At 33.9% G+C, this 25772-nt stretch overlaps 1 protein-coding gene across 43 annotated transcripts in view; it reads right to left on the reverse strand.

The window, feature by feature from the left end:
• MBNL1 (muscleblind like splicing regulator 1) overlaps window positions 1-25772 on the reverse strand; it is a 190748-nt gene that overhangs the window by 12392 nt on the left and 152584 nt on the right. For 23 of the 43 annotated variants that reach the window (XR_012919807.1, XR_012919801.1, XR_012919808.1 and 20 more), the window contains 4 exons: window positions 16872-17072; window positions 6986-7243; window positions 5766-5819; window positions 4762-4915 (listed from right to left, as the gene is read on the reverse strand). Coding sequence is in view for 38 of the 43 variants with exons in the window: in XM_012774407.3 (XP_012629861.1) it covers window positions 4762-4915; window positions 5766-5819; window positions 6986-7243; window positions 16872-17072 (667 nt within the window). In the remaining 5 variants the exon portion in view is untranslated. The remainder of the gene's footprint in view (window positions 1-4761; window positions 4916-5765; window positions 5820-6985; window positions 7244-16871; window positions 17073-25772) is intronic. The other 20 variants (XR_012919816.1, XR_012919809.1, XM_076004640.1 and 17 more) reach the window with 2 other exon arrangements.

Here is a 25772-nt window from a genome sequence, read left to right on the forward strand (position 1 = left end):
AATCAATGGAATTATTCTCAAAATTAATAACCAAACAAGCAGCATCTTCTTTATTTTTATTAATTATACATAATTTATTAACATATAATTATAAATGATATTTATATTTATTAATTATAATTAAAGTGACAGGCTCGAAATATTTGCTTTCTCTTCCTTCTATAAAAACAACCCTATCACCCTGTCCCACCCTCACACCCCCACCCACACCTAAGAAAGTTTCCTGGACTTTTGTTTCCTTATTCCTGATAGCGTTGTAATGCAAGCCAAAGTAGAAGTTGTTTAAAGCAAATTTATTTTTAGATCTTTTGATGGCAGGTAGGCAAAAATCCTAATGGAGGACACAGAGAAAAATTCCTCAAGACTTAAGTGGTGGGCAGTCTGCAAAGTGCATGAGTAGCGGAGCATGTAGCCTCTTCTCTCCAACAGCCCTGTAGACAGCAAGCCCTCAGGGCATGGGCTGTATGTGAGCCTAGAGGACTTAGGCAAGGATGCTTGTACCCAAGGCAGTCACAGAAGCCCTGGAGTACCTGTCTTCAAGAGCTCTTGCAAGCCTGGACAGTGATGATATCAGCAGTGAGCAGTGGTGACTGAAGAATGAAGAATGGATAGCCTACTGGAAAATACAGGACTGCACGGGACCTCACTTTGAGAGAGGGTTGGGAGGAAGGAGGAAATGGGAAGATGGAGTTTTGGATTCCAATAATTCCTGTATTTCTGTCCGACCCAGTGAGATTAGAGTTTACAGCTGGACTTAATTCAAATTCAAGAAAAAAAGATGTAAATAAAAGTGACAGAAATTTATACCTACAACGTAAGTAGATCCTACATTATGCATAGTCTGTATAAATAATCAATTAAGTCTGTAAGGGGGAAGGTTAAAAAAATTATATACCTAAAATTTTTAAAAATACTTCAATGTAAACTTAATCTAACAGTTATATTTGTCATCTTTAAATGAGATGGAGGGTATAAAACATCTGGCAGGAAGTTAGGTGATCAATAATGGCTAGTTCCACTCTCCCAAGTAGTTTTTTAGGTCTTCCTATAATAAACTCATGGATATTGAGAGACTAACTCAAGTACAAGTTCTATCTAAACCTCACAAGCCATTTAACTTGGGACAAATCACTGAACCTCACTAGGCCCCAAATTACTCTTTGGTAAAATGGAAATATTAATGCCAACTTTTGGGGGTTATTGTGAGAAAAAATGAGATACTGCATGTAAAGCACCCAGCACAGCATGGTACACAGTAAACACTCAATGAAAGGTAGTTCTTTTGAACAAAATGTGCTAAATAACTTTGCCTAAGGCAATAAAGAGCTTTCAGCTTAGAACTAGAGTGTACAGTATGTGCCCTGTCTACAGGATTACATTTAGTTTCCATTTAAATACTCCTAGACAGACAAAATGTTTCTGAATACTAGATTTTGCCCTTGGGCTACAAGATTTCAATCCCTAGTGTAAAAGCTGGTGTACCATGTGGCATGCAATCAATGTTTGTTGACTGAATGAATGGAAAGATAAATGGATGGATAGTCGGATGGTTGAAAGGACAGATGGATACATGGATGGATGCATGCATGGATGGCTGATGGTTAGATGGGCAGATGCCACATAAGTTCAATTCTGTTCTTAAAAGCTATAGCAAGTTTTTTTTTGGGGGGGGGGCCTAGCTGTCTGGCTCTTCACTGAACCTTAATCTTTTGCCAGCAACCTCGTCTGTATATACAGTCACCTGCTCTAAGAACCATACTTCACTGTAACTTGAATACAATAGATCTACATATCTGCAGTTGTTATTGAAGTAACAGACTACAGAGCTCTAAAACTGATTTGTAAAAATAAATAAATAAACAAATTCCCTTATCTCCCCGGTCCCAATAAAACCTTCATAGTATACCTTTCAAATGATTATATTGTGGTTATATGGGATGCTTGGATCATATAATTCTTCTGTATTATTTGTCTGCAGAATAACCTAGACTTTGGAAAATGAAATTCTTTTTCTCCCAGGGGTTATACATGAGATTACATACATATGTGTGGTAGGATGGATTTCCTTTATTTCTCAAAAGGTATTCTTAAAAATTTAATTAATTGCCAAAATTTAAAAATTGGGAGATTTCACATATAAACATACAAATGTCCAGATATCTGGGAAAAAGTCATAAGACCTAGCAACACTGTACATCAGGGCTAAAGTATTGGGTTACCAGGGTTGTACACTCAACCCTAGGAGACATAGACATAATCCACACTTCTTCACGTAGATTATAATGTAAATGGAGCCACAAAGGGTCTGCAGTGCACAGCAGGCAGACATTCCCCAGAGGCAACAAAAGGCTAAGTCTGAACACTGACTATCCCCTTTGGACTGGGCCTGTGCTACCAGTGCTTCCCAGACCCCACAGCTCCCAATTTATTTCTTGCTTCACTTGTGTTTTTTGCCTGGCCCCTGAGGTGTTTGAGTTTACATTCCTTGCATTAGACTTCTTTCCTTTCTGACTTTCTGACGAACTGGTTTGGCAGAAATAAAGATGAGTTACCCACTTTAACTTTTTTCAGGTCATAGGGTCAATTTTCGTGCACACAGGTACATATTATACAATAACTAAAGTGTTTTTAAAGAATCATGAAGGCAGTACCTATTTCTGGTTATGTGACTAACAAAAGTCAAATTGCAGCTCTAATCCCCTTAAAATTGAGTTGCAAATAAATGTTATTTTACATTGCTACTGTAATAGTTTTAAAATATATTGATATTTGACCAAGACACTGACCAAGAACAGAACATCTCTGATGTAAAATGCACCATAAAAATGCAAATATATCTTACAATTTTCAGCGTGTTTCTATATAGTGATGCACATTTTATTTAAAATAGCAAAATTTAATCTTCTAGAATAGAGGTACACGTGTGATTCTGATTTATGAATGTGTTTGTTTTCTCTAATTTGATCGCTTCTTAGCATCTTTTGTTCTGTCTATCCACAGACTAAAAGCTATTCTAGGAGACATTAGTGTCACAAATAAGGGTTGTACATTTCATGCAATTGATGATTATATTTATTAGGAAAAGACTATAGTCATTTGAATGTTGTTGGAGAAACTAATGCAAAACCCATCTGATAAGATTTCAGCTTTCTTTAAATAACATATAGAAGAAGATAGATTTGTTTTTATTTTTAGATTTTAAGTAGGGAAACTGTCATTTTTAATGGCAATGTTTTAAACAGTGAAATAAACCAACTAAAATAATCTTTAATTTTTTCAAAGAGATTATGGTAGTTACCTGCAATCCCTTCAAATTTTGCTTATTGATCTGATTACAGAAAAATTGATGGATTTTTTTTTTGGTAGAGACAGCAAATATCTAGGGTCATGGCAACTTATACACGGGAAAAAGATTAATGTATTCTGGAAATCTCCAAAAAACTATAGATGTTGAGAAGACAATTATATTATAAAACATAAGAAAAATGTGAATTTTCCCTCAGAATGCAGTGAACATACTACAGATCAAAATGGTCAATTTTTATTCTAATATGGACAAACTTCAACTTGATAGTATTTCAAGTTCAGATGTCATTTTATCCACAGTCTCTGGGGCATGGGCGCTTTCTACTTAATTGAATGTTATTACATATAAATTTTGCACATAAATGGCTGGTTTTCAGGTTTTCAAAAGTGCACTATATAAAAAGTTGTGTTTATCAGTACAAACTAATGTAAATATAATCTACCCTTTTGTTCATGAATCAAACATAAATTACCACATTCTCTTATAGCATTATGAACCTAATGTACTATAAATACTATCAATACAGTATAATATAGTATTAGGAACTGGGTCTTTGACATAAAACCTACTTATTAATTTATTAATTTAATTAATAAAATAAAATAATTTTATTAAATGAATCTCTGAACTTATTTTTTTTAAAAAAGGTTAAGAGGTAAAGATGAAAGTGAGATTAGAGTTTCCGGTTAGTTAAATTCCAGATTCTAAAGAGTTTAATATGTATCTTCTGAAATAAATTCAGAATGAATAAAAATAGTAAATTTCTAGGCAACTAAATGAATAGTCTGTGTTTTTAACTTTTAAATCCGTGTAAATAATTCTAGATTATGTGTATGTGACCAAATTGAAAATAAACTGAAATTACATATATATAACCCAATAATCAATATAAATATCACTAGGTACTTAGGACTATTTTTATATTATATTAGGAATGATTGTAATTTTAAGCAATGTACTGACTGGTACCAGTAGGAGCACTTTTTAAGAGCTCTAGATCATAGTCAGTTTTTCATTCTTGACTTTGAAAACAAAAAAGCTGAATAATAAAAATCAAAACTGCAAGTGTCATTTCATATAATTCACATTAACTCTATGGAATCACGAAGGCAAAGGGGTCTTACAGCAAGAAAGTATCATAAAATAGCTTGACAGACATATAACGGTATTGAGGAAAGAGAAAAGAAAGAGAAGAGAACTATATTTCAATTCCAAATTATACAAACACAAATAAATATACAAAACACCACTGATCTTTAATCCTTATTTCATTAAGCTAAAATTCTTAGGTTTTTAAGGAAAACCACAAGATACCCTCAGATAATTTCCATTGTGGACCACCTTACCTTACCTCTTATCTATGATTAAGAACAAACTTGGGGTGTGGTTTAACTGCTCTAACAGAACTCTACATAGATCATCACATTCATTGATTAACAAACCCAACCCCTTACCTGGTGGGAGAAATGCTGTATGCTGTTGTAACTGCATGTTGGCTAGAGCCTGTTGGTATTGGAAAATACCAGTGTTAAAGACTGCGGTGGCACCGTTGGTTTTTTCAAGAGCAGGCCTCTTTGGTAATGGGGGAAGTACAGCTTGAGGAATTCCCTGTTTAGTGAATGAGTATAAAAAACAAATACCAGTAAAAAGAGAAAAAGAAAAAAAGAAAAATCAGTTGAAGGCTAAAATTGTTAGGAAGCATGAGCAAGCAAGCAGCAGAGCACTTAACTACCCAAGGGGGGAAAAATCCAATGAACAAAAAAATTAAGAAAAAAAAGCAAGATAAAAGCTTTAAAAGAAGCATTATTTTTGTCCAAAACAAAACCCCACTAGTACGAGAGCACATGTTATAATGCGTTAAAGTGTTTTATGTCCCATAATGCTTCAGGCTTTCTGTGAGAAGCCATTGCTTTGGGAAAAGAAGAAAAGCTGCACTGCGAGCTCCATGAGGATCAACAAGTATAAGCAATGTTAATAGTTAATTGTACAGAGTGACTGAAATAGATAAATAAACTAACCCAACTCTGCTCCTCCCCACAAATCTACCTAGACATGCAAATGTCCCAGAGCATGCAAGTTTTTTTTCCTTAAATAATGAACTATAAATATTAAGAAGTAAATAATTCTACCACTAAAGCCATGCTAACCAAACAGGTACATAAGTATACAGTCAAAAATACACTTTTAATGTCCTCCAAGTATTTCTTTAGAACATTCTACAATGTAGTCAAACTGAATGTGGGCTGCTGGGCTTTCAGAATCTTTCATTGTACAATATCCATCTACGTACTTATATCTTTCCACTAATTTTGTCAGGAAACCACACTCAGTTTTTCATTGTACTTTACAACTTTACAACAGAAAAAGGAATATATATTTTAAAATAGATAAAAAAAAAAAAAACCTTGTATCTACAATAAAGCTACATGCCAAGCTAAAAGGTGAAAGGTCATAGTACCAGGTCAAAGGTTGCCTCGAGGGGTCGCTTCAGTGATTTGACAGCCGACTGAGTCTTAATTAGCAGGCAGCGAGCACATGATGGCAATGGGCCAGTGGGGTTCAAGCGCATTAACATAAACAGCAAGCAGAGGTGCATCATGGGGGCAGCAGTGCATTTTTGGGTAGGTGAGAAAAAACAAATAAAAAAACAAATCATCGGAATGCCATATACAACGAATAACAAGACTAAGCATGCACAATAAAGGCACTACTGAGTTGTTATTGGGAGGATAACTCCTCTTTGTAGTTAATTACAAACAAGATATTCTAACAGAAAAAAAAGAGTGAAAGGAAGAGAGGAGGAGAGAGTCTGCCTTCTGTATTTTTGCTCAAGTATCCATAAACAAACACAGAAAAGACCTCTCTCATGATTATTTCACTGTGCTATGAAATACTACACAGTGATGTTTCAATGAATATTTTAATGACTAAGTCATATATTTATGTAAAAAAGGACAACATTAAAACAGCTAAGTAAAGAAAAAAGAATGGACTCATTAAAATCAGCTACTAGATCACATTAAAATTTACCTTAAGAATATAGTTCAGTATCTATTCTAAATGATTCAAATTCTAATTCCTTTAAGACTGCTGTCTTTCTCTGAGATTTCTATATAAATGGCATAGTCAAGCTTCTCTAGTTTTACTACTATGTTTATGCCACAATATAATTGCAGACAATCTAGATAGCATACTATTCGAAGTCCTGTAGCTAATTCTAAAAACAATTTGGTGAAGCAGTTCTCCTAAATAGCTCCAGATTATATTATTGTTAAAAGCAAGATATGTGTAAACAGCCTTGATGTGCAAAAGAACACACCAAAGGAAAACAATGGCTGATTAGATGGCACACAGAAATAAGAAGACCGAAATGGCAATATCGTTAAATCGAAAAGGAGACAGGTGGTTCTTTACAAAGCAGAAGTTTCAGAAACCCTACATCCAGAATAAGATTATTGAAAGTTAGGCCAAGAGTAGGAGCAACTGAACCATTGGAGGAGTTACCCTCACTTCTGTGAACCATAACTTCTTTATGTATTGTCTGGGATACCTGAACAAACATATCTTCAGCAAAAAGTAAAAAAAAAATGTTAATAAATGAAGAGCTTGTAGTCAGATATAGTTGCTCACTTTGCTTTATTGACTGCTAACAAGGAGAGAGCTGATGTTTCTACTCACCATGGCAGCTGCGGTGGCTGCAGCCTGTGCTGCTGCAGCCTGGTTGACCTGGTATTGGGCAGCCTTGATCTTGGCTTGCAAATGTGCAGGGGGATGAAAGTATTTGCACTTTTCCCGAGAGCATCTCCCTTTGATGTAATCCATACACACAGTAACTGTGTTGTCATTGGTGTCAATCATTGTGCTGTCAGCAGGATGAGCAAACCGACAATCATTTTCTCCTCTGTTGCAGTTGCCACGCTGGTACTCTCGACAAACCTACGAGATCATTAAGTGCATGAGGTTTAGTCAACACGAATGAACAGAATCTTTCTGAAGATTTTAACTTAAAGTTCAAGATTGGTGGCTACAGATGAAAGGGGAAAAGATAATCTGCAAACAATGCAACAAAATAACTTCAGCAATTCCTAGTTTAGTATACAAATTATTATCCCATTTCAGTAAAATGCCCATAAGAAAGGAAAAGCATTTATGATATTAATTATGGTAAAACATTAATCTAAAATTATTTTAATATACTTATTAATTACCAAGGGAAAAAATAGTAAGTTTACAGTGAAGAAACCTGGTGGACATCCCTTAAACCAGTGATCAAAGTTAACATCCTCACTAATGAGACACAATGACATCATGTACCTATTGATATGATGCAATAAAAAGAGTATAAAGTCACTTCATATAAAATTTCCTGAATTTACTCATAGGAAAAGATCAAATTGAACGGAAGGATGTTTTACAAAATAACTGAGCAGTACTCTTCTAAAATGTCAAGGTCATGGAAGACAAAGAAAGATTGAGACACTCACAGACTGGATGATCCTGGAGTCAGAGAAAGGATATTGGTAGGACAACAACTGGTGAAATTTGATTAAGGTCTGTAGATTGGTAAACAGCAGTATAGCAATGCTAATTTTATGGTTTTACAAGAGATATTATGGTTATATAAAGATATAAGATGTTAATATTTAGCTCAGTGAAAAGCAGGCAGGAACTCTTGGTTCTATTTTTGTGATTTTTGTGTAAATGTGAAATTATTTCCAAGTGAAAAGTATAAAAAATAAAGTTTGATCGCCTTTTACTAAAATGTTTCTAGGAGTTTGTTTTGTTTTGTTTTTAATCATTAGAGATTCACTTGGTAGTTATATAAAGCAGATAAACGAGATTAGTTTTTGTTACTGTTTGTTTTATATCTGTTAATTCTGTCATAGGGATCCCAGGGAAAAGATAAAAATAGATTTATCTCATTTGTCTGCTCAATTTTGATTCTTACTGTTAAAAGTTTCCAGCACTCTTCATTTGGGATAGTTTGACCTTTTTACCACAAGAGGGCCATCTAAAACACAGAATGTCCTTTTAATATTTTCTTCCTACTTCAAGCTTCAGAGAAACGGTTTTTATTTTTCAAGTTATCTTTTCACGATTCTGAGCCAATGCAGATACTGAGCACTTTATTTTGTAGTTAGGCAAGAAAGAGAAACTATAACCTTGCTATGACTTACAAATCAAAAATTTGCTTGGATTTGCATAAAATTATTACATTCACATCCAGGTATCTTTCTTCCGTTATGTTCACTTCTTATTATGAGGGAAGTGCTTCTTAAAGGACTCAGTAGTCTATATCATGCTCCATCATAAAAAGAACATTATAAGTGACATCTTATACTATTTGGAAACCTCAAGGTAGCTAAACGTTGTATTCCACATACATACAATGAGCCAACTCCATTCATCACCTTATTCAATTCATCTAATTTAAAAAATTTATTGAAGCACTACTATGTGCCACACACCAGGATACTAAGAATACAAAGATGACTGAGAAGTTATCCAAGATTCTATTTTTATTACTGTATTTATCTTAAAGAACAGGAGAAGAAATGTATAATCAGGAGTTTATAATTTAAAAAGCAAAAATGACCAAGCGGTCATTTAGAACAATTATCCCCCTCTCTGGCTGAGAATCCAGACCAGCTGTGGAGCTATCTAAAACACAGATTCCCAGCACCTAACCAAAACATAGTATATGAGGCTCAGCACCATATCCAGGAAGACAGACACACTTATATTATATGAAAATTAAAAGTTTTAGGTATATATATGAAATGTATGCTAAACATATGCTACATCATAAACAAAAGGCTATTTTTCTGTTTAAGCAAATGTATGTTAAGCAGCCTTATCCAATATGAAACTTGCAGTAAGTCTATATGTGATCTCTCACAACTACTGTTAGCTTCTCAGTAATTCCTGCATTCTTGAACTTGATCAAAAGTGAACTGGCAGCAGGGGAATTAACACTCTACTTTTTACTTTAGCTTACTCTTTGCCACATTGACAAGAAAGAAGATCTAAAGTTACTCCAATTTTATACTCTTTAGTCTCTTGTGGGATGCATTTAAGAAGAATCCTAAAAATATTTAAGCATAGTTGATAACTAAGAATCAGCTTAAAATCTGTCCTAAAACCAGTCTTTTCTGAGGTTTCAAAGAATTTACTCAACTGCTTTTGCGTAAGATGTATTTTTGACAGTTTTATATATTTATTTTTTTGTAGCTTAATGTTTCTCCTGACATTGAGAAACGAGACAGAAGAAATATACTGAAATAGCTATTCTCACATTATTCTTGCCTTTGGAAAAATAAAGAAGAAAGAGAAAATATCTTGTGAAAACCTGTACTGGTGAAAGATACAGTGCAGAAGGGCTGGAAAAGTTTGCAAGCTTTAGATGTGTACATGAGTTGTTGGGCACTGATCTGAACAGAATAAACTTACCAAAGTTTCTAAAACATATTTTTCCTAATAATCACCACAGATAAAATGGGATCAATTCCTTGACTGCTGAATATAGGTTTGGCCCGTTTCTCTGACAAACTCAAGAAAATTTTAGACTATGCTGATCCCCAAAAGAAATCTCTCACAGTATTACATTAGAAAATTATAACTGACAAACAAAATTCCAGTGAATTTAATCTTATAATTAAAATCAGGATGAGAAATCGAAAAGATTTGCCATACAGAGAATTCAGAACATAAAAGGTAAAATTAAATCGGAAAATCCTAACAATATTATGGTTCTTTTTTCTCTTCTCATCCAGTCTTCCACATGTATACATTTTTAAAATAGCTACTACTTTGGTGACCTTTTTTGCTCAACCATGTAGCATAAGCATTGTCTCATGTTTCTAAATGGTGTCCAGAGTGATCACTTTTGATGGCTGCTGAAATTTCATCAAATTGTATACATAATACAGGTACATAGGTAACTCAGAGGATATCTAGATTATTTCCAATGTTCACATATTATAAATAATATTGCAAAGAATATATTCATGACTATAGGCACATCATTTTTAAGGATAAAGGTGCAGAGATGACATTAATGGGTCAACAAATAAAAAGTATTTTCTATAGTTTGATAACTGGTTTTCAAACCTTAATTATTATAAAATAATCAGATCTATTTAATCAAGAATCAATCAAATCAACATTCAATCAAGAAGAATGTTGAGCCTTTTTCACTACAAGTATTAAAGCAGAATTTGTTCTGGAAATCAGGTAAGTTTTATAAACTTCCATATGAAATAGATAAAAGGTTGTTTTTATAGTAAAAAAATTATCATTTCTGTGAAGACATTCACTGAAAACATTTAAGTTCCAAATTTTATTTTCAGAACTACAGCTATGGAATAATTATAAACTTTATATAATCAAAAATAATTAGAAAAAATTCCCAAAGAAATGTGAATTAATTCTAAATAAACCTTTTGTTAACTAAATAGCAGTGATACAGTGGAAAAGGGACAGCGCTTGGAGGCAGAAATTGTGAGTTCCAGTTCCTATCACTTTACTAGCAATGGAATCTTCAAAACAAAAGCACTATTAACACAGCTTATAACACATGATGTAAATCTGGTTAAAATAAGCAGTTCTGTTATTTGATTTCTAATTTCTTAAAACATGACAGACATTTCAAAATGGTGAAAGTAGTAACGGGTTTTATAAGTAATACTAAACCTAGCAACACTTTGCAAGTTAAAGTAGGATTCTAAGAATATTAATGTCAATGTTTGAATGTATTCAAAACTGGAGAGTCATTTGCATATTTTTTAAGGAGACATCCCTTTATAATAATACATTTTTTATTTACCATATTTGTATAATTAACTCAGCCATCTTTGGAGAATAACATCCAAAAGCAAGAACACAGCTAATTATAATAAGAAACAGGGATTCTGTCTACTTTAATATTTGGGGAAGTCAGTTTAATATTTAATGACCAATACTAAGCAACTTATTCAAAGACATAGGTATATGTTGTTCAACAATAAGCACTATAGGCTTCATTTTCTATTATGTTTGAGCTAACCTAACGCTTCAAAAAGGTAATACTGAATAATCAATGATTTTATAAAAGTGTCCACAGCACTTTGTCCTCAGGTTGGCCATGAGTTTATAATCTACAGCAAAGAAATTATCTGTATTTTCCATTCAAAAATGATTAAAATCTCTATATTTTAAAATTCTGGTGATTAGGGAAATGATCATAGTCAATTTATTATACAATTCTCAAGATAAATATCTGATGATGTGATTTCTAGTTTCAGTGATCCAATAGTTATAAAAATTTGATTCACTTCTCCCTTTCTAAAAAAATGAGGAAAAATACATCTACTTTAGCTACCTAATAGGATCTCTGTTAAGATCAAATGGAAATTTTCTTTGAAATCTAAAAGTCAGAACCCATCATTATCATGGCTAGAGAATACAAGCATACTTCTACAAGTAAAGTAACTAAGAATTTGCCACTTGACCTCGTGTAAAAAAATATAAAATTTGAATAAATAGGAATGATCAACAAAAGAACCATTAAGTCCACTTCCGGGTTGCCGTTTATTCATTCCTATGAACAAGTGTGCAAACCCAGCACGACAGAAAAACACATAACTTTGAAATAAGCTCATCAATATGCCAAATGCTCAACTCTACTTTTATGACCCTTTCTAAATAAGTGCAGAGATAGGGAAATTTTGGCTTTAATTTAGATGAAGAAATTAGTAGAAGAACAGCAGAAAAATCAGTGGCCTACCCAAGATTAGCAATTACTTCATTTTAAACAATTTAAAACACTATAATCTCTACAAGAAAACTCAAACTAATCACAGAGGTTAATAATTGACAGAGAAACAGTACATTAGATTGTTTGAATGAGGATATGACTATATTGTTAAGAGCCATTCTAAAGCTTATTATAGATTTTTAAAAAATAAACTACATACACCTCTGTGTACAAAACTCAAGATTTGTTAATTTTCTAGAGATATTAAAGTATCACCTAAGCAGGAGCCAAACATCCTCTACAGAAATACAAAATTAAAATAATCCTACCAATAAGGATTTCCCACATTATTAAAAGCATCTACTTTTCTAATCTTTTCTGAATAGAAACGCTTTAGTATGCAATCATGTTAAATCCATTAAACTCCTATAAAAATCCCAACCTAGGCCAGCCTTTCACTGTTATTCTAATCCTCATTTAACTTCATATACTCTTTATTGTGTAGTCAATAGGTATCACATTTTTTTCTGCCTTTATGAGAAGGATTACTAACTCTGCTGTTCAATAAGAAACGGAGCATACAGCAACCAGTGGACCAAATTAGAAACTCGTGTCATGATTATCTCATTAGAATAAAACTTTCAGCAGAAAAATAATTTATTTTAAAACAAGTAAATTTTAACCGAAAATATCAGAAACCAAGTGGCTTGCCCACATTTTCCAGAATACTTCATACGTTTTGCTCATATAAAATGAGCAATGATAAATGATGCAGTTAACCAAAATGATGCAGTTAACCAAACAGCAATCTAACGTCTTAATCAGTGTCTGAAATATGTGGCTACTGGTTTCTGTTTGACCACTGCTATGTAATAGAAATTACCTTAATAATAATCATTGTTTACCTAAAATACTTCATTATGCTTTGCACAATGTTCTTAGCAATATGTAGAATGTTATGTATATTGGAGGAAGATTTTTAATGGAGTCAACAATAACTAGATATTAAGTAAATGATGAAAAGTTGAGGCGTAAATAACAGGTGCTGTCATTCTCTAGAGCAAGTGTTTTGTAAATCATTTACATTTAGAATTACCTGGCACATCTGTGAAAGAAAATTGTGCATTCCCACTGCAGCCTACTGAATTAGTCTTTGGCGATGAGGCCCTGCATTTTAACAATCACCCTAAGTGATTCTAATCTCATTAAAGCTTGAAAACCTTTGCTCTAGGTATAGAAGTATAATGAAGATGCCATATTTTACAGTTAGAATGCTCAAAATGGAAATACGTTCCTAAAGAGAATGTTAACAAATGCTAAAATTTCTCCTGAAGTTAAAGTTTTTTTGTCTTTTATTACCTCTGTGGGATTACTCTAAACCCAGAATAAGGGCATGTATCTTTCTGTGATTAATTAATTAAGTAACTGGTTGATTGGTTGATTGACTCATCTGTTCATCTATTTAACAAGTTGTTGGGTATCAATTATGAGTTTGGGGCTTCTCATGTGGATCTTTTCTTGTGATTGATAAGACAGCAATTAAAAGGTTTCAAAGACTGGCTAGGAGCCAAGGCTCACTCCTGCCTGTAACCCTAGCACTCTGGGAGGCCCAGATGGGCGGATTGCTCAAGGTCAGGAGTTTAAAACCAGCAAGAGCGAGACCCCGTCTTTACTATAAGTAGAAATAAATTAATTGGCCAACTAATATATATATATAGAAAAAATCAGGCGGGCATGGTGGCGCATGCCTGTAGTCCCAGCTACTCGAGAGGCTGAGGCAGGAGGATTGCTTGAGTCCAGGAGTTTGAGGTTGCTGTGAGCTAGGCTGACGCCATGACACTCACTCTAGCCTGGGCAACAAAGGGAGACTCTGTCTCAGGAAAAAAAAAAAAAAAAGGTTTCAAAGACATTCCTCACAATGTCTTCTACTTGAAAGATGTTCAAGAGTTCACCATTAGAATTGGTGAGTAAATCAGAGAATGAATGTATTCATAGATCCTTTTTGCGCCATAAAAGATTACTATGCATGTTGCAAATAAGTCAAATAATTATTTCCCTAATTACTAACTCTTTGTAATGAAGAGGGATACGACTAAAACACTCAAGTTTTTTTCTAGTACCTATACATTTTAATAATTTCTTAAAATAATCACTGAAAGCAAATTCCTGCTTGGAAATTATAGAAACGCATCTCAAGGTCACAAAATGGAATTTTAAAAGCCACATTTCAGTGCATGATGTTTATAAGATTTGCTCCTTTTTGGAGAAAATCATGAAGTCTGAATTTTAGAGTACGGAAAATACTTGGCTACAAAGATTTGTAAAAGATAACCAATAAAAAAGAATAATATGAATATTGATATAAAGCTCATGTGTCTGCATGTGATATATACACATATATAATATACTTTTATATATAATTTTTAAAATAAATGTTTCAATAGCTTGTGGCTGGCATTAAAAGCAAGAAAATGATGTAATGGTCCTTCAAATGTTCTAAGAGATTGTCGTGTAAAACCTCCTAATTTTATATGTGAAGAATATGAAGCCTAGAGAATATGAGAATACTGACCTGAGCTTTCTCATCTAATTAGTAACATCACAAGCACTAATTCTTGGATTCCTGTTTTCCAATTTAACATTTTTTTGTAGTTTCACATTGGGTGCTGTATATATGTCAGTTCTTCTAAGCAATTATATAAGAACCAGAAAGCTGAAAATCTTTAGTATTATAAATTGCCTTATTGTTTTAACAAGTTGTAGTAAAAAGAGAGAAATAAATGGCAAGAAGAATTGGCCAATATTTTAACTGACTCAAAATTTGCACCTCAGAAGACACTCAAAATTCAAACACATACTTCAGAATTCCATGAGGAAAAACCAGAGTACAGATTTAAACCCCAAATAACCAAATATTTGGCCAATTAGTAAATGAGTGTGTGCACTTATTGTCATGTCTTTTTGACTTCAATATGTGGTGCAATTAGCATGTGAAGAAATAATCTGAAGATAGGATTGTCTAAAATCACAAGTACAGAGCAGAAACATTTGCCTCTTAGCTTCACACTGCAACATCCTAACAGGTTGTTGTAACTGTGACATTGGATCAGATCCAGTTAACAAGAATAAGATAGGAAGCTGCACTATCATCAGGCATTTAAGTAAGCAGAATTCAGGTCAAAGAGAAATGACAGTCGATGCAATAGAAGGCATTTGTTCAGACCACAGCAAAATAAAACAGAAAAAATACATGAGAGGTAGCTCCTCACAAAAAGAAAAACAAAACCAGAAGATGAAAGTCTTCATTTCAATGAAACACTACAAAATATGATTAATGATAGACTACCTAAAATTGTGAGAGGACTAGTTTAGAAAAGTTTTGACTAGTTTTCTGAATATCACTTCCTATTAGTAATTAATTCATTAGAGTTCAGACTGCCTATTTGGTTCCCTTTAATCAATCAACAATTATGCATCAAAAACCCAGGGTTGCTTTAGAAAGGTCAGGGAAAATAAAATTGCTTTACATGCTAAGCATCCAATAATTTAGAATATTTAAAATTTCTTAAATTTCCTCCAAATTCATCTGCAAACAATATTACTTAATTAACGAGCAAGTACAAATTCGTAACAACAAACCACTCTAAAATCCAGGTGTATTAGGTATACTTCTCTAGCAAAAACAAGTTATTTCATATCTCTCCCCTTGAACCGATTTTTCTGTAAAATGGAATTAAAGATAGTATCTTCCTCGTAAGATTGTTTTGAGGAGTAAACGTGTGATGCTTATGTCTGGTATATGGTTATAAATATGCTGGAATCTGAGGTCCATTTTGATGCATACAAGAAAAGTTAACAAATAAGAAATTGGTGCGTATTAACTAAATTACTGCTAAACTGACTAGCAATTGTTAGAGTCAATTACATTCACACAAAGCCTTATTTTTTTTCCACTTTCTCAGTAATTAATACATGTAGAGCTTCTCAGAACTTAGTTTTGACTCATCCTAACCAGGGAAAAAAGGAAGACATCAATTTTGTTCTTTAGATGGGTTTAATGCAGGTTAATACTCCAATGTACATTTAATGTTGCCATTTTTTCTTACATCTATAGTTTACCAAATCCATTAATTTACAGCCATGCTGGAACTCTGAACAAGCACTTCAAAATAAGATTTATAACTTTAATTTCTTTTTCATGTAGCAAGAGCAAAGCATATGCATCCAACTATCCCTGACTTTATGACTTAGAACATCATGCAAATGCCTATTAAAAACTTTTATGAAAGCACACCACACAACCAAACCTGCCTTGCTATTTTAATCAAAATATTGTACAACTTATGAGGAAACGTGTATTAATGATTTTTAAATGTTTTATAGACAGTAACTATTATAATATTTGTTATATCTTTATCAGAACAATTGTTAGGGGATTGATAGAATTTGTTATTCTTGATAGCAGCAGCAAAACAACAACAAACATTTAGGAAGCTCTAATTTTGCGTTAGACATTCACCTAACTCTGTGCTGTAAGTGCAATTATCTCCATTTTAAAGACCAGGAAACTGATGCATAGTGAAGTAACAGGTAATCTGAACCTAGAGTACAAGCCCTTATCCACTATTCTACACATGGATGTTGTGGCTTTTATAAACATTACATTCACTGAATACAGCATACCTATATTCTAATGAAATTCTCCAAACACAAAAGCAAAATCTCTGTTTTGAATTTTGAAAAACATTTTTGCTATGGTAAGAGACAAACAGAAAACACACTTTAAGAATTAAAATGGAGTTCATAAAGAAACCAACTAATCATCCCTACCTCAAGTCTGTCTGTCCGCATTAATTTCTGTGCAGCTGCTGCAGCAGCTGCAGGTACAGGGACGCCAGGATTCCCTGTAACCAACATTGGTGCAGTCGGCAAGATCTCTGCTGGAACCAGGCTTGGAGAAACAGGTCCCAGGTAGGGATTAAAGGCTGCTGATGCATTGGTGGCTAAGCTTGGTGCAACTGAAAACATTGGCTGAAAAATAAAAAGCAAAATTTAATATGCAGGTCTTAATTCAAAGTTGATATCGTACATTATACGTGTCCTCCACCTATCCATCCATAATCCATTCTTCCTTCCCTTCCCTTTAATTCTTTGTTTATTTACTCTCAGGAAAAGGATGTTTAACTAAATAAGCATTCATTAAATCAATGTTTTCCTAGAATATAATATGTAAAATATCCATTAAATGCTCCACTGGGATTTTGAAGCTTGGGGTTCTATAATACTTGTAATTTCTTTTTAATAATAGATAAACTTCTATGTAGGAAATTCTCGTGATCACCTATTCTCCATCTTTGTCCTGATTTAATCCTGGAAACTTGTCTAAGTAATAGATTTCATAATTGCTATGTCAGATGTACATGAAAGATGTTTACAACTGTTAATAGGTTGCCAGTGTCCTATTATCTGGAATAAATAAAGTAGGACTCCCAGGGGATAACAGAGTCCCACAGTCAATGTAAACTATACATAATTCTCATGGGGTATGTGAAAGGTGATGATGACACCATTCCTTTTAAGCACGTAAGATAAAGTGTCTGGCATATTTACTAGATGGGGAAATTATAAATTTTCCAGCCTATCATACCCTTCTGAGATATTCAACAACAAATTCATCATAACAGTGAGAAACCAGTCTGAATTGTAAAGTCTGAAACAGAATACTATTAAAGAAATGCTACATGATTGTTCAAGGAAATACATATGGGCAGTGTCAAATAAACTACTACAAGAAAGAATTTCTGCCATAAATGCTTTAATAGATATGTAAAGATTGTTTCTATTTGTTTATATGCAAATTTGCACATCATGAAATATATCTGTTCCTGAATAGAATTAAAGAATTTACCTGAAATCCACTTTAACAATTTGCTTTTCCAGTTTTTAAATTATAAGAGAACAAAACAATTTCCCACTTTATCAATGGGACATTTTTATATTCCTAATTCAATAGAATTTTAATTCTTGAACTTTAATGCTTTGTATAATAATGTTTATCTCTGAAACAAAAACTTGTGGGCCAAATAGATGCTATTTTTTTCAGGTAATTTTTAACAATTTATTTTCTTCAACCAGCAGTAAGGAATAGAATCATAGAACATTTTTCAGAATGAAAGAAACAATAGAATGTAGCTAATTCTTCCTTCTGATAAGAATAAGAAGTTAGATAATCCCAGAGTATACAAAGTATTCAAGACAGCTTTGGAGTAAAGCCTTCTGCAATATAAGGTATGTATTACAAAAGTAATTCTCATAGCATAAAATAAATATGTTAAAATATATATATCTACTCTGGCCCTGATTTGTCCTATATTTAGAAGAATAAAAGGGATTTCAAGTATTCCCTTTTTCCTAGGGCAGCAATGGTTTTCATTTATGAGTGATTTTGCCTCAAGGTGCATTTGGCAATGTTTGGAGACATTCTTGGTTGCCACAGCTATTGCATCTTATGCTGCTAAGTGTCCTACAACATACAAGACAGCTTCTCATAACAAAGAATTATCCAGCTCCAAAAGTCAATAGTGCCAATGCTGAGAATACTTGTCCTAGGGAATGCATTCTTCTCTTGACCTCACAAATTGTGTTGGGACAAAATCTTTGCATTTAGCATACACATTTTTTACTAAGAAAATGTGAAAAATATTTAATACATATTTTGATTCATTGGGAAGAAGAAACAATATACTGCCAATTACACTATTTTCAAGTTAAAATAACTATGCCTCTAGTGTGTTGGTTTGAATGCCATAATTAGCTGCTCTGCCAGGTCATTGGTCTTGTCTGATGAAGTGGACTAAATACCTCCAATCCCTGACCCTATCCCAGCTGAAAGCAGCTACCCATAGATAAGAAACCATCAGTGCATTCCAAATATTAGCAATCAATAACCTGTCCAAAACTGGGGCTCAGGGCAATCTCTGTCCATCAACAGTTCCTTAAGCAGCAGCTGATTTAATACTGCTCCACTGTCCACTGGCAGCTGAGGTGTCAGAGAACAAGGGCTGATTGTATAGGGAATGAATTTATGTTGAACTCAAATTTCTATTCAAGAATATTCAGATTAAATTTGTATTTTGCGATACACTGTTTGATAGTATATAAAAAAACAAGCCAGATCAGCACTCTAATTTATATATTAGATAATCATGAATTATAAGAAATTTAGCATAGAAGACTAGAAGACTAGTATAGCATGTGGACAACAGAAGCCAGTCAATATCATTCTTCTTTGCATTTTTTTGCTGCAAATTAACAATGCATTTCCAAATAGTGCATTTGTAATGTACACTTCAGAAAGTTATTGGGATTTTAAGTAACTATACACAATCTACTATAATTACTTAAAAGCAATACTCAAATTTACAAACTTATTTTGAAGGAAGAAAAGCATTCTTATTTTAGTAAAATAAGACCAGTGGCCAATAAAATTTAGTTTTGTTAAGTCTTATAATATACATTGAAAATCTACAAATACATATAATGCAGCTGTTGCATATTACAGATAAAATAATAATTTTATTTTATAAGAATTTTATTTTATAATATATAAATATATATTATAAATATTATATATCTTACATTATATAATTATAAGAATTTTATTTTATAAGAATTATTTTATAAGAATATTGATCATATTAACTGGCAACAACCTTCCCTATGAATTGTTTCTATAGAGTCTTCAGGAGAATTGATTTTCCACCTTAATTTAGCAGAGCGAATTCAAATTCGCAGAATTTTTGGGCACTCTCCCCAAATAAAGCCAGTAGTAGCTTTTAAAAATCTGAAACATCAACTATTCTGCAAGCATTATCTCAAATTGTTCCTCTTTAGATAAGTAGAGCTGTTTGCTGAACAGGCAGACAATCGATAACAATAGCTCTTTAATACTTTGTAACTTGAATCCAAAAGAAAATTTAAAAAGTGCAGCATTCCTTCATTTCTTTTAAATTTTTGTAAATTTGTTACATTGCTTTCATTTTATTGCTTTTTCAAAGAGCACCTTGTTGTAGTTAGGTCACTGCCAGCCCCATCAGAGAGTGCCCTGATCAGATTAGGAAATCACTTGACCTGCTCCACTGGCGGTTCTCTGTTGCAAAAGCCATCCTGCAGAGGGCTCAGCAGAATCTCAAAGACGGATATTAATGCAATCGTATTATCAAGTGGCATCCCATTTTCTCTGAAGTACTCACAGGATAACATACAAACTATGTAATAGGTGTATTTTATACTGACTACATCCTTGTGATAATGTTTTATGGGTATCTTTGTTCCTGGAAGGCATAAGGAAGTTTGGTTTATAATCATCTTTTGCCACTGAACACCCTCAGAAGAAAATAACAAATTACAAACTTAAATAATTCTGGTGCCATTTATGGGTTAATCACATGTTTGTTTTAAATGAGATATTCTGATTCCATTAAGGTAATCAGGCTTCATTATAGATTAAAGTGTTATTCAATTTCATACTCTGACCCCAGTTAACTGTGCAAACATGATTATTACTAGTAATTCCTTATTTATCATGTGCTGGCATTGTGCTAAGTGCTTTATCTGTGGTATTGTATTTAATCCTCACAACAGAAAAAGCATAAGTTCCCTGAGAGATGTTTTTTTCTTTTGTATTTTTTGAGGGATGGAAGGTGGGGGAGATCTTTTTAGTTCCCTGCTAAACTCCCAGAACCTAGAACAATGCCTGGCATACAGTAGGCCCTCAATAAATATTTGTTGAATGAATACTTGAGTGAATGAATGAATGAATGAATGAATGAGGGAATTATAGGCTTGTCAGCTCCATTTTGCAAATAAAGAACACCACATGTACTCATTATTAAACTGGAACTAACCGATGAGCACATATATGCACAGAGAGAAGTAAAACTCAGTAGAAATCAAGCAGGAGGGAAAGGAGAGAGGGTAGGGTCAAAAAACCTACCTAATGTGTATAATGAACACTATCTGGGTGATGGGCACACCTATAGCTGTGACTCAAGTATTACAAAAGCAATCCATGTAATCAAAAACATTTGTACTCCCTTAATAGCTTGAAATAAAAATTAAAAAAAAACAACAAATAAATTATAAAAAGAAAAAGGCTCACAAAGATCATATGCCCATAGTCACAAACGAGTGAATAGAAGGCCTAGGACTTGAACACAGGTGTGTCTGATTCCTAGTGGTTCTGAAACCAGTGGTTCTCACAAAATGGACCAGGTATCCATTAAAATCACCTGGATGACTTTTAAACCATGAATGCCCTGGCCACGCCCTTACTCTCTAACGAAAGATACCCAGGCAGCTGTATATTTTGAAAGCTCCTGGGTGATTCCAGTTCCCTGTATTATGTGGTCTTCTACAGATACAGGTACACTTTTCTGATGCTACGTAAGGTCTCTAAGGACACATGTTCCCTTATGGCTCCCTTCTAAATGTGGTTTTTCTTCCACATTGAATGCTATCCCTGCCCAGCCTGTTTAATTCTTAATCATGCTTCAAGAATTAGGATTCTTCCTCTTGAAATATCCCCTGATCCATTCATATCTCCAACTATGCAGGGGCTTTTCCTACTCTCTGTTCCCACAGAACTCCTCATCGCTTGAATGCAGCATTTATGACCACTTGAGTTTACTTAAATATGTCCTCTACTCTATCTAGACTGCAGGCTCCCAGAGGGCAATCTTGTCCATTTTTTTATCCTGCAATTGGCATTTATATAGGTCCTCTCTAAATATTTGCTTAACACATGTATAAATAGATTGCCAATTGCTTTTCTTTGCCAAAGAAACTAACTAGCAAATGCATTAAATATTTTCTAGGATACCTGAATGTTAATTAAAAGTGATTAATGTTATTTTCTCTTTTTACCTGAAAATTTAATAGTTACTGCCTCTAGTATGCCTATCCAAAATTTTAATTTCTTCTTGTTTTGTGATTTTTTCATATTAAACTTTCTAAACTTGAGCAATGCAGTTACCATGCTATAATAGTGCAAATATCTTAGGGGCTGTTATTTATTTTAAAACACTGTATGAAACACTGTTTGTTTTGCAAAAAATGTTTGAGGTTTTTAATAAAATAGAGGGAGTATATATAACAAAATAATATGTAATCAGTATCAGCTGGAATTCATAGAATACAAATTTTAAAAGGCATATTTTTCTAGATATTATGGTAGTGTGAAGCAGTAAGAAAATAAAGCTTTTTAAAAGATATTAACAGCACATAATCAAGGTATATGGCACTATGTTTCTGGGTAGACATAACCTTGTCCCTAGAGCTGTTAACTAGTCTCAGTAAACTATTCTGAATATAAACAGTGCCAAAAGCTAACAGGAGTTATCAGCAAATCTATATTACAAAGCTACTTTTCTAAGAAAGCATGACTAGGATAAAATAACACATGCTGTTATTAACTCTGCTCCTAGACTGACTTGTGACTAGAAAAATCAAACGACTAGCTCCTTTATTCTTAGTGTCACTTTATCCTTCTCTCTAGTTTTGTGGAAGTAATAAACATTTAAATAAAGAATACTCGCTTCCAGCCATACTAAGAGAAAGGTATCAACTAAACATGGCCTAGTTCCTAAAATCCAGGGCCCGTCCTTTCAGGCTGCTGCTCGATGGGAACAGGCAGTAAGGACAGCAAGACGACTGATGGGGACTGACATGGAAATGTTTTACCAGAAACACTCTGGGATGAAGTGGCCTTGTTTCATTACTAGTTGGATAAACTGGAAAGTAAAGCACTAAAAAACTATTTAAGAATTCTAGGTGTTCCTGGAAGTGTGACAAATGATGACTTCAAAGCATTCTGCATCTGACTGCCAACAAATGCCTGGAACATGACATGACAGCAAAGTCAAGGTGACAGAAGCAGCAAAGAAGCTCCCAAGACTTTAGCTAAAATCATTAACTCAGAATTTCTCGATCCCTAGGCTAGTTCAAATTCATGAAATGCTTAGGGATTTCTACACAAGTGATATGCCTTGCGGCAGCTCGGTATGTACACCTGAAGAACAGACAACATCAGAAATTATGGATAATTGACAATAAGCTTTGAGATCACAGGTAAAGGCACAAGAGGCCACTGAAACCCCAGAGCTCATATACAGCATTTCATAATGACTGCTTACGCAGAGCTCTTTGAGGGCAATGAAAAGAGCTCGGAATCAACAGAATTTCTGAAGGACACTTTTCTGGGATGGACTGAAGAAATTCACCAGATGCCTCCAGGTGGTGAGCCACCACAAGAAGCAGTATATCTTTGGTTAAATTTGTTGTAATTCCTCATTGGGTTACCTTTGCACCAGACAGTATGTGGCAAAGTAATCATGATAACGATCATGATGATAATAATAAAGTAGTATTTAGAGAATCCAAAAGTTTTATTTTTTTAATTTGAATAAATCAATACTATAGGTCTTCCATTTATTTTCAAAGAACATATGATAAAGAAAAAATGATTTTTTAATGTTTTTGTTAGTGGTTTAGAAATGACAGAATGTCAGTTATTCTATAATTTATTATATTAACTTTTAGAAAGTAAACATAAATTATTTTGTGCTAATTTTCTCATCTTTTGAAATAAGAATGATTAAGTTATAATATTGCTAGGACCTTACAGATAACATATTTTAAAATTTTCACTATATGTTGAAGAAGGTCAGAGATCTTAAATGAATCAAACGTGGACCTAGAGTTGGCTGGCAGTATGTCTGCAAGCAGCAGCATTTCCACAGCATGAACGTCAGATCCTGAACAGGCTGGATTAAAATCGTGACCTTGGTGCTCAACTGTGTAATCTGAGCAACTTATTTAACACCTCTGAACCTGAGTTTTTATCTCTAAATTTAGAATAATATTACCTACTTTATAGGATGATTATGAGATTTAATGTACAAAAAGTGTTGAGTGCAGTAAATGCCCCTAAACTATTGTATTTGTCTGAAAAATGTCAAGTCCTGTTTTTGATTCTTGGCTTGGTATATTTTAATATAAGCTAACAAAGTCTATGACAACAAAACCTCTCCTATAAATCTGGCATTCCCCAAATTAGCCTAGTGTCATGTTCTCAGGATCTTAAATTTCTAGACCTAGTCTCTCACAATTTATGAGAAGATGATAATCCAAACTCAGTTGCATAGTAACCCAAACTGGGTGGCATGTTTCTTATTGTCAGCAGTACCCTCATCAAGCCCTTGACTGCCTTTGCTAATAGTATGCAAATGAGTATCCACCTTGCATCCCATTCAATGGCTGCAGCCTCTGTAACTGGGCTTGTGCTCCAGGTTCTTGGTTTTGATTCCCTTGGCAGGTAAACTATCTCAAACCTCTGCCTATTTTTCTGGTGTTTAGGAAACTCCTTTCTTCATTTGTTCTTCCACTCATCAAGCAATTATTGAACTCTGCTATATGCCAGACATAACACTAGATGCTTCCAAATTTGCTTAGACCTTGCTAGTCCCCTCTTCCCTTCCTATCCTCCACCTAGGGTTTGGGGGCCAAAGTGGTTGGCTCTGGAGAAGTAGGATGCTGTCATCTACTTGAGCAGTGTCATCACTGCTCAGATGCTCCTGATGCTATGGCTCTGCTCACAGTATTACCTCCTTTGCTATCACCACTACCTGAGTGGGATCCAAGTTAATGCCATGCCTTTAAATGCTCTCACCTGTACTCGAGACCATTCTGAGTGGCAATCCTTTTCCATGTTAGTAACCGGGCTGCTTCCAGCCCTGTTATAATACTTACTTGTAGGTCTACAGTAATGTTCCCATAACCAGCTGATTATGATCATTCCATTTATTTCTAAATCTCCACATCATTATCCTCATCAAAACAGGGCTGACTACAAAAAGGATCAAAAATTCTCAGGTGGGGTTTTGAAGGCAAATTTCCTGGATTAAAGGCTTCTCTACACTCATTAAAATCTCAAATGCTTTAAAGTTGAATAATTAAAATGATTTCTATACTTATTACAAAGTCATCATTCTGAATAGAGCATATTTTTAGACTAGGATCTCAGGATGCCTTTAGCAGAAGGCTGATTCCAAATTCAAATCTAGTCATATGAGGAAAAATTAACATAAAGCCTGAATGTGCTCACAACTAATAAAAATAATTACTTTATGTAAACAGAGAATTTTCTAACAAAAGGATCAAAAATTGTTCTGATGGTATGAGAAATCTGTGATTGAGTGATTTCATAAACAAAAAATGTGCTACTAGTATTTCAAAGAGCATAAGTATTGTTTATAGTGTTTCCCAGGGCTGCACATGTGACACGCTAGAATGGCCTTGAGAGTCAGACCAACTCAAGGACTAGGTCAGGAGACAGGCCAAGACCTCACAGTGAGGAACGCACTGTCCTGCCCAGTACTACCCTCTTCCTTCTGGGAACCACACTTGCTGATCTCAAAGGTGCTCCAGGTCACAGAAAGGGTACAGCCTGGCAGTACTGCATGCTTTAAATGTTTAAATGGAACAAAGTATCTTCACATCCAGGAGAGATCTTATATCAACTAAGGGAGTAGCCACCCCAAGGATTTATCAGATCTTTGAAACTATGTGAGGGCCAAGTGTATAAAGACTTTTGTCCTATATTATGTATTACAGAGAATTATTATAGCTAAATTTTTTAAGCAAATGGAAATCTTCACACTAACCCAATACAGA

The sequence above is a fragment of the Microcebus murinus genome, chromosome 1 (genome assembly GCF_040939455.1).
Source record: "Microcebus murinus isolate Inina chromosome 1, M.murinus_Inina_mat1.0, whole genome shotgun sequence".
NCBI lineage: Eukaryota > Metazoa > Chordata > Mammalia > Primates > Cheirogaleidae > Microcebus > Microcebus murinus.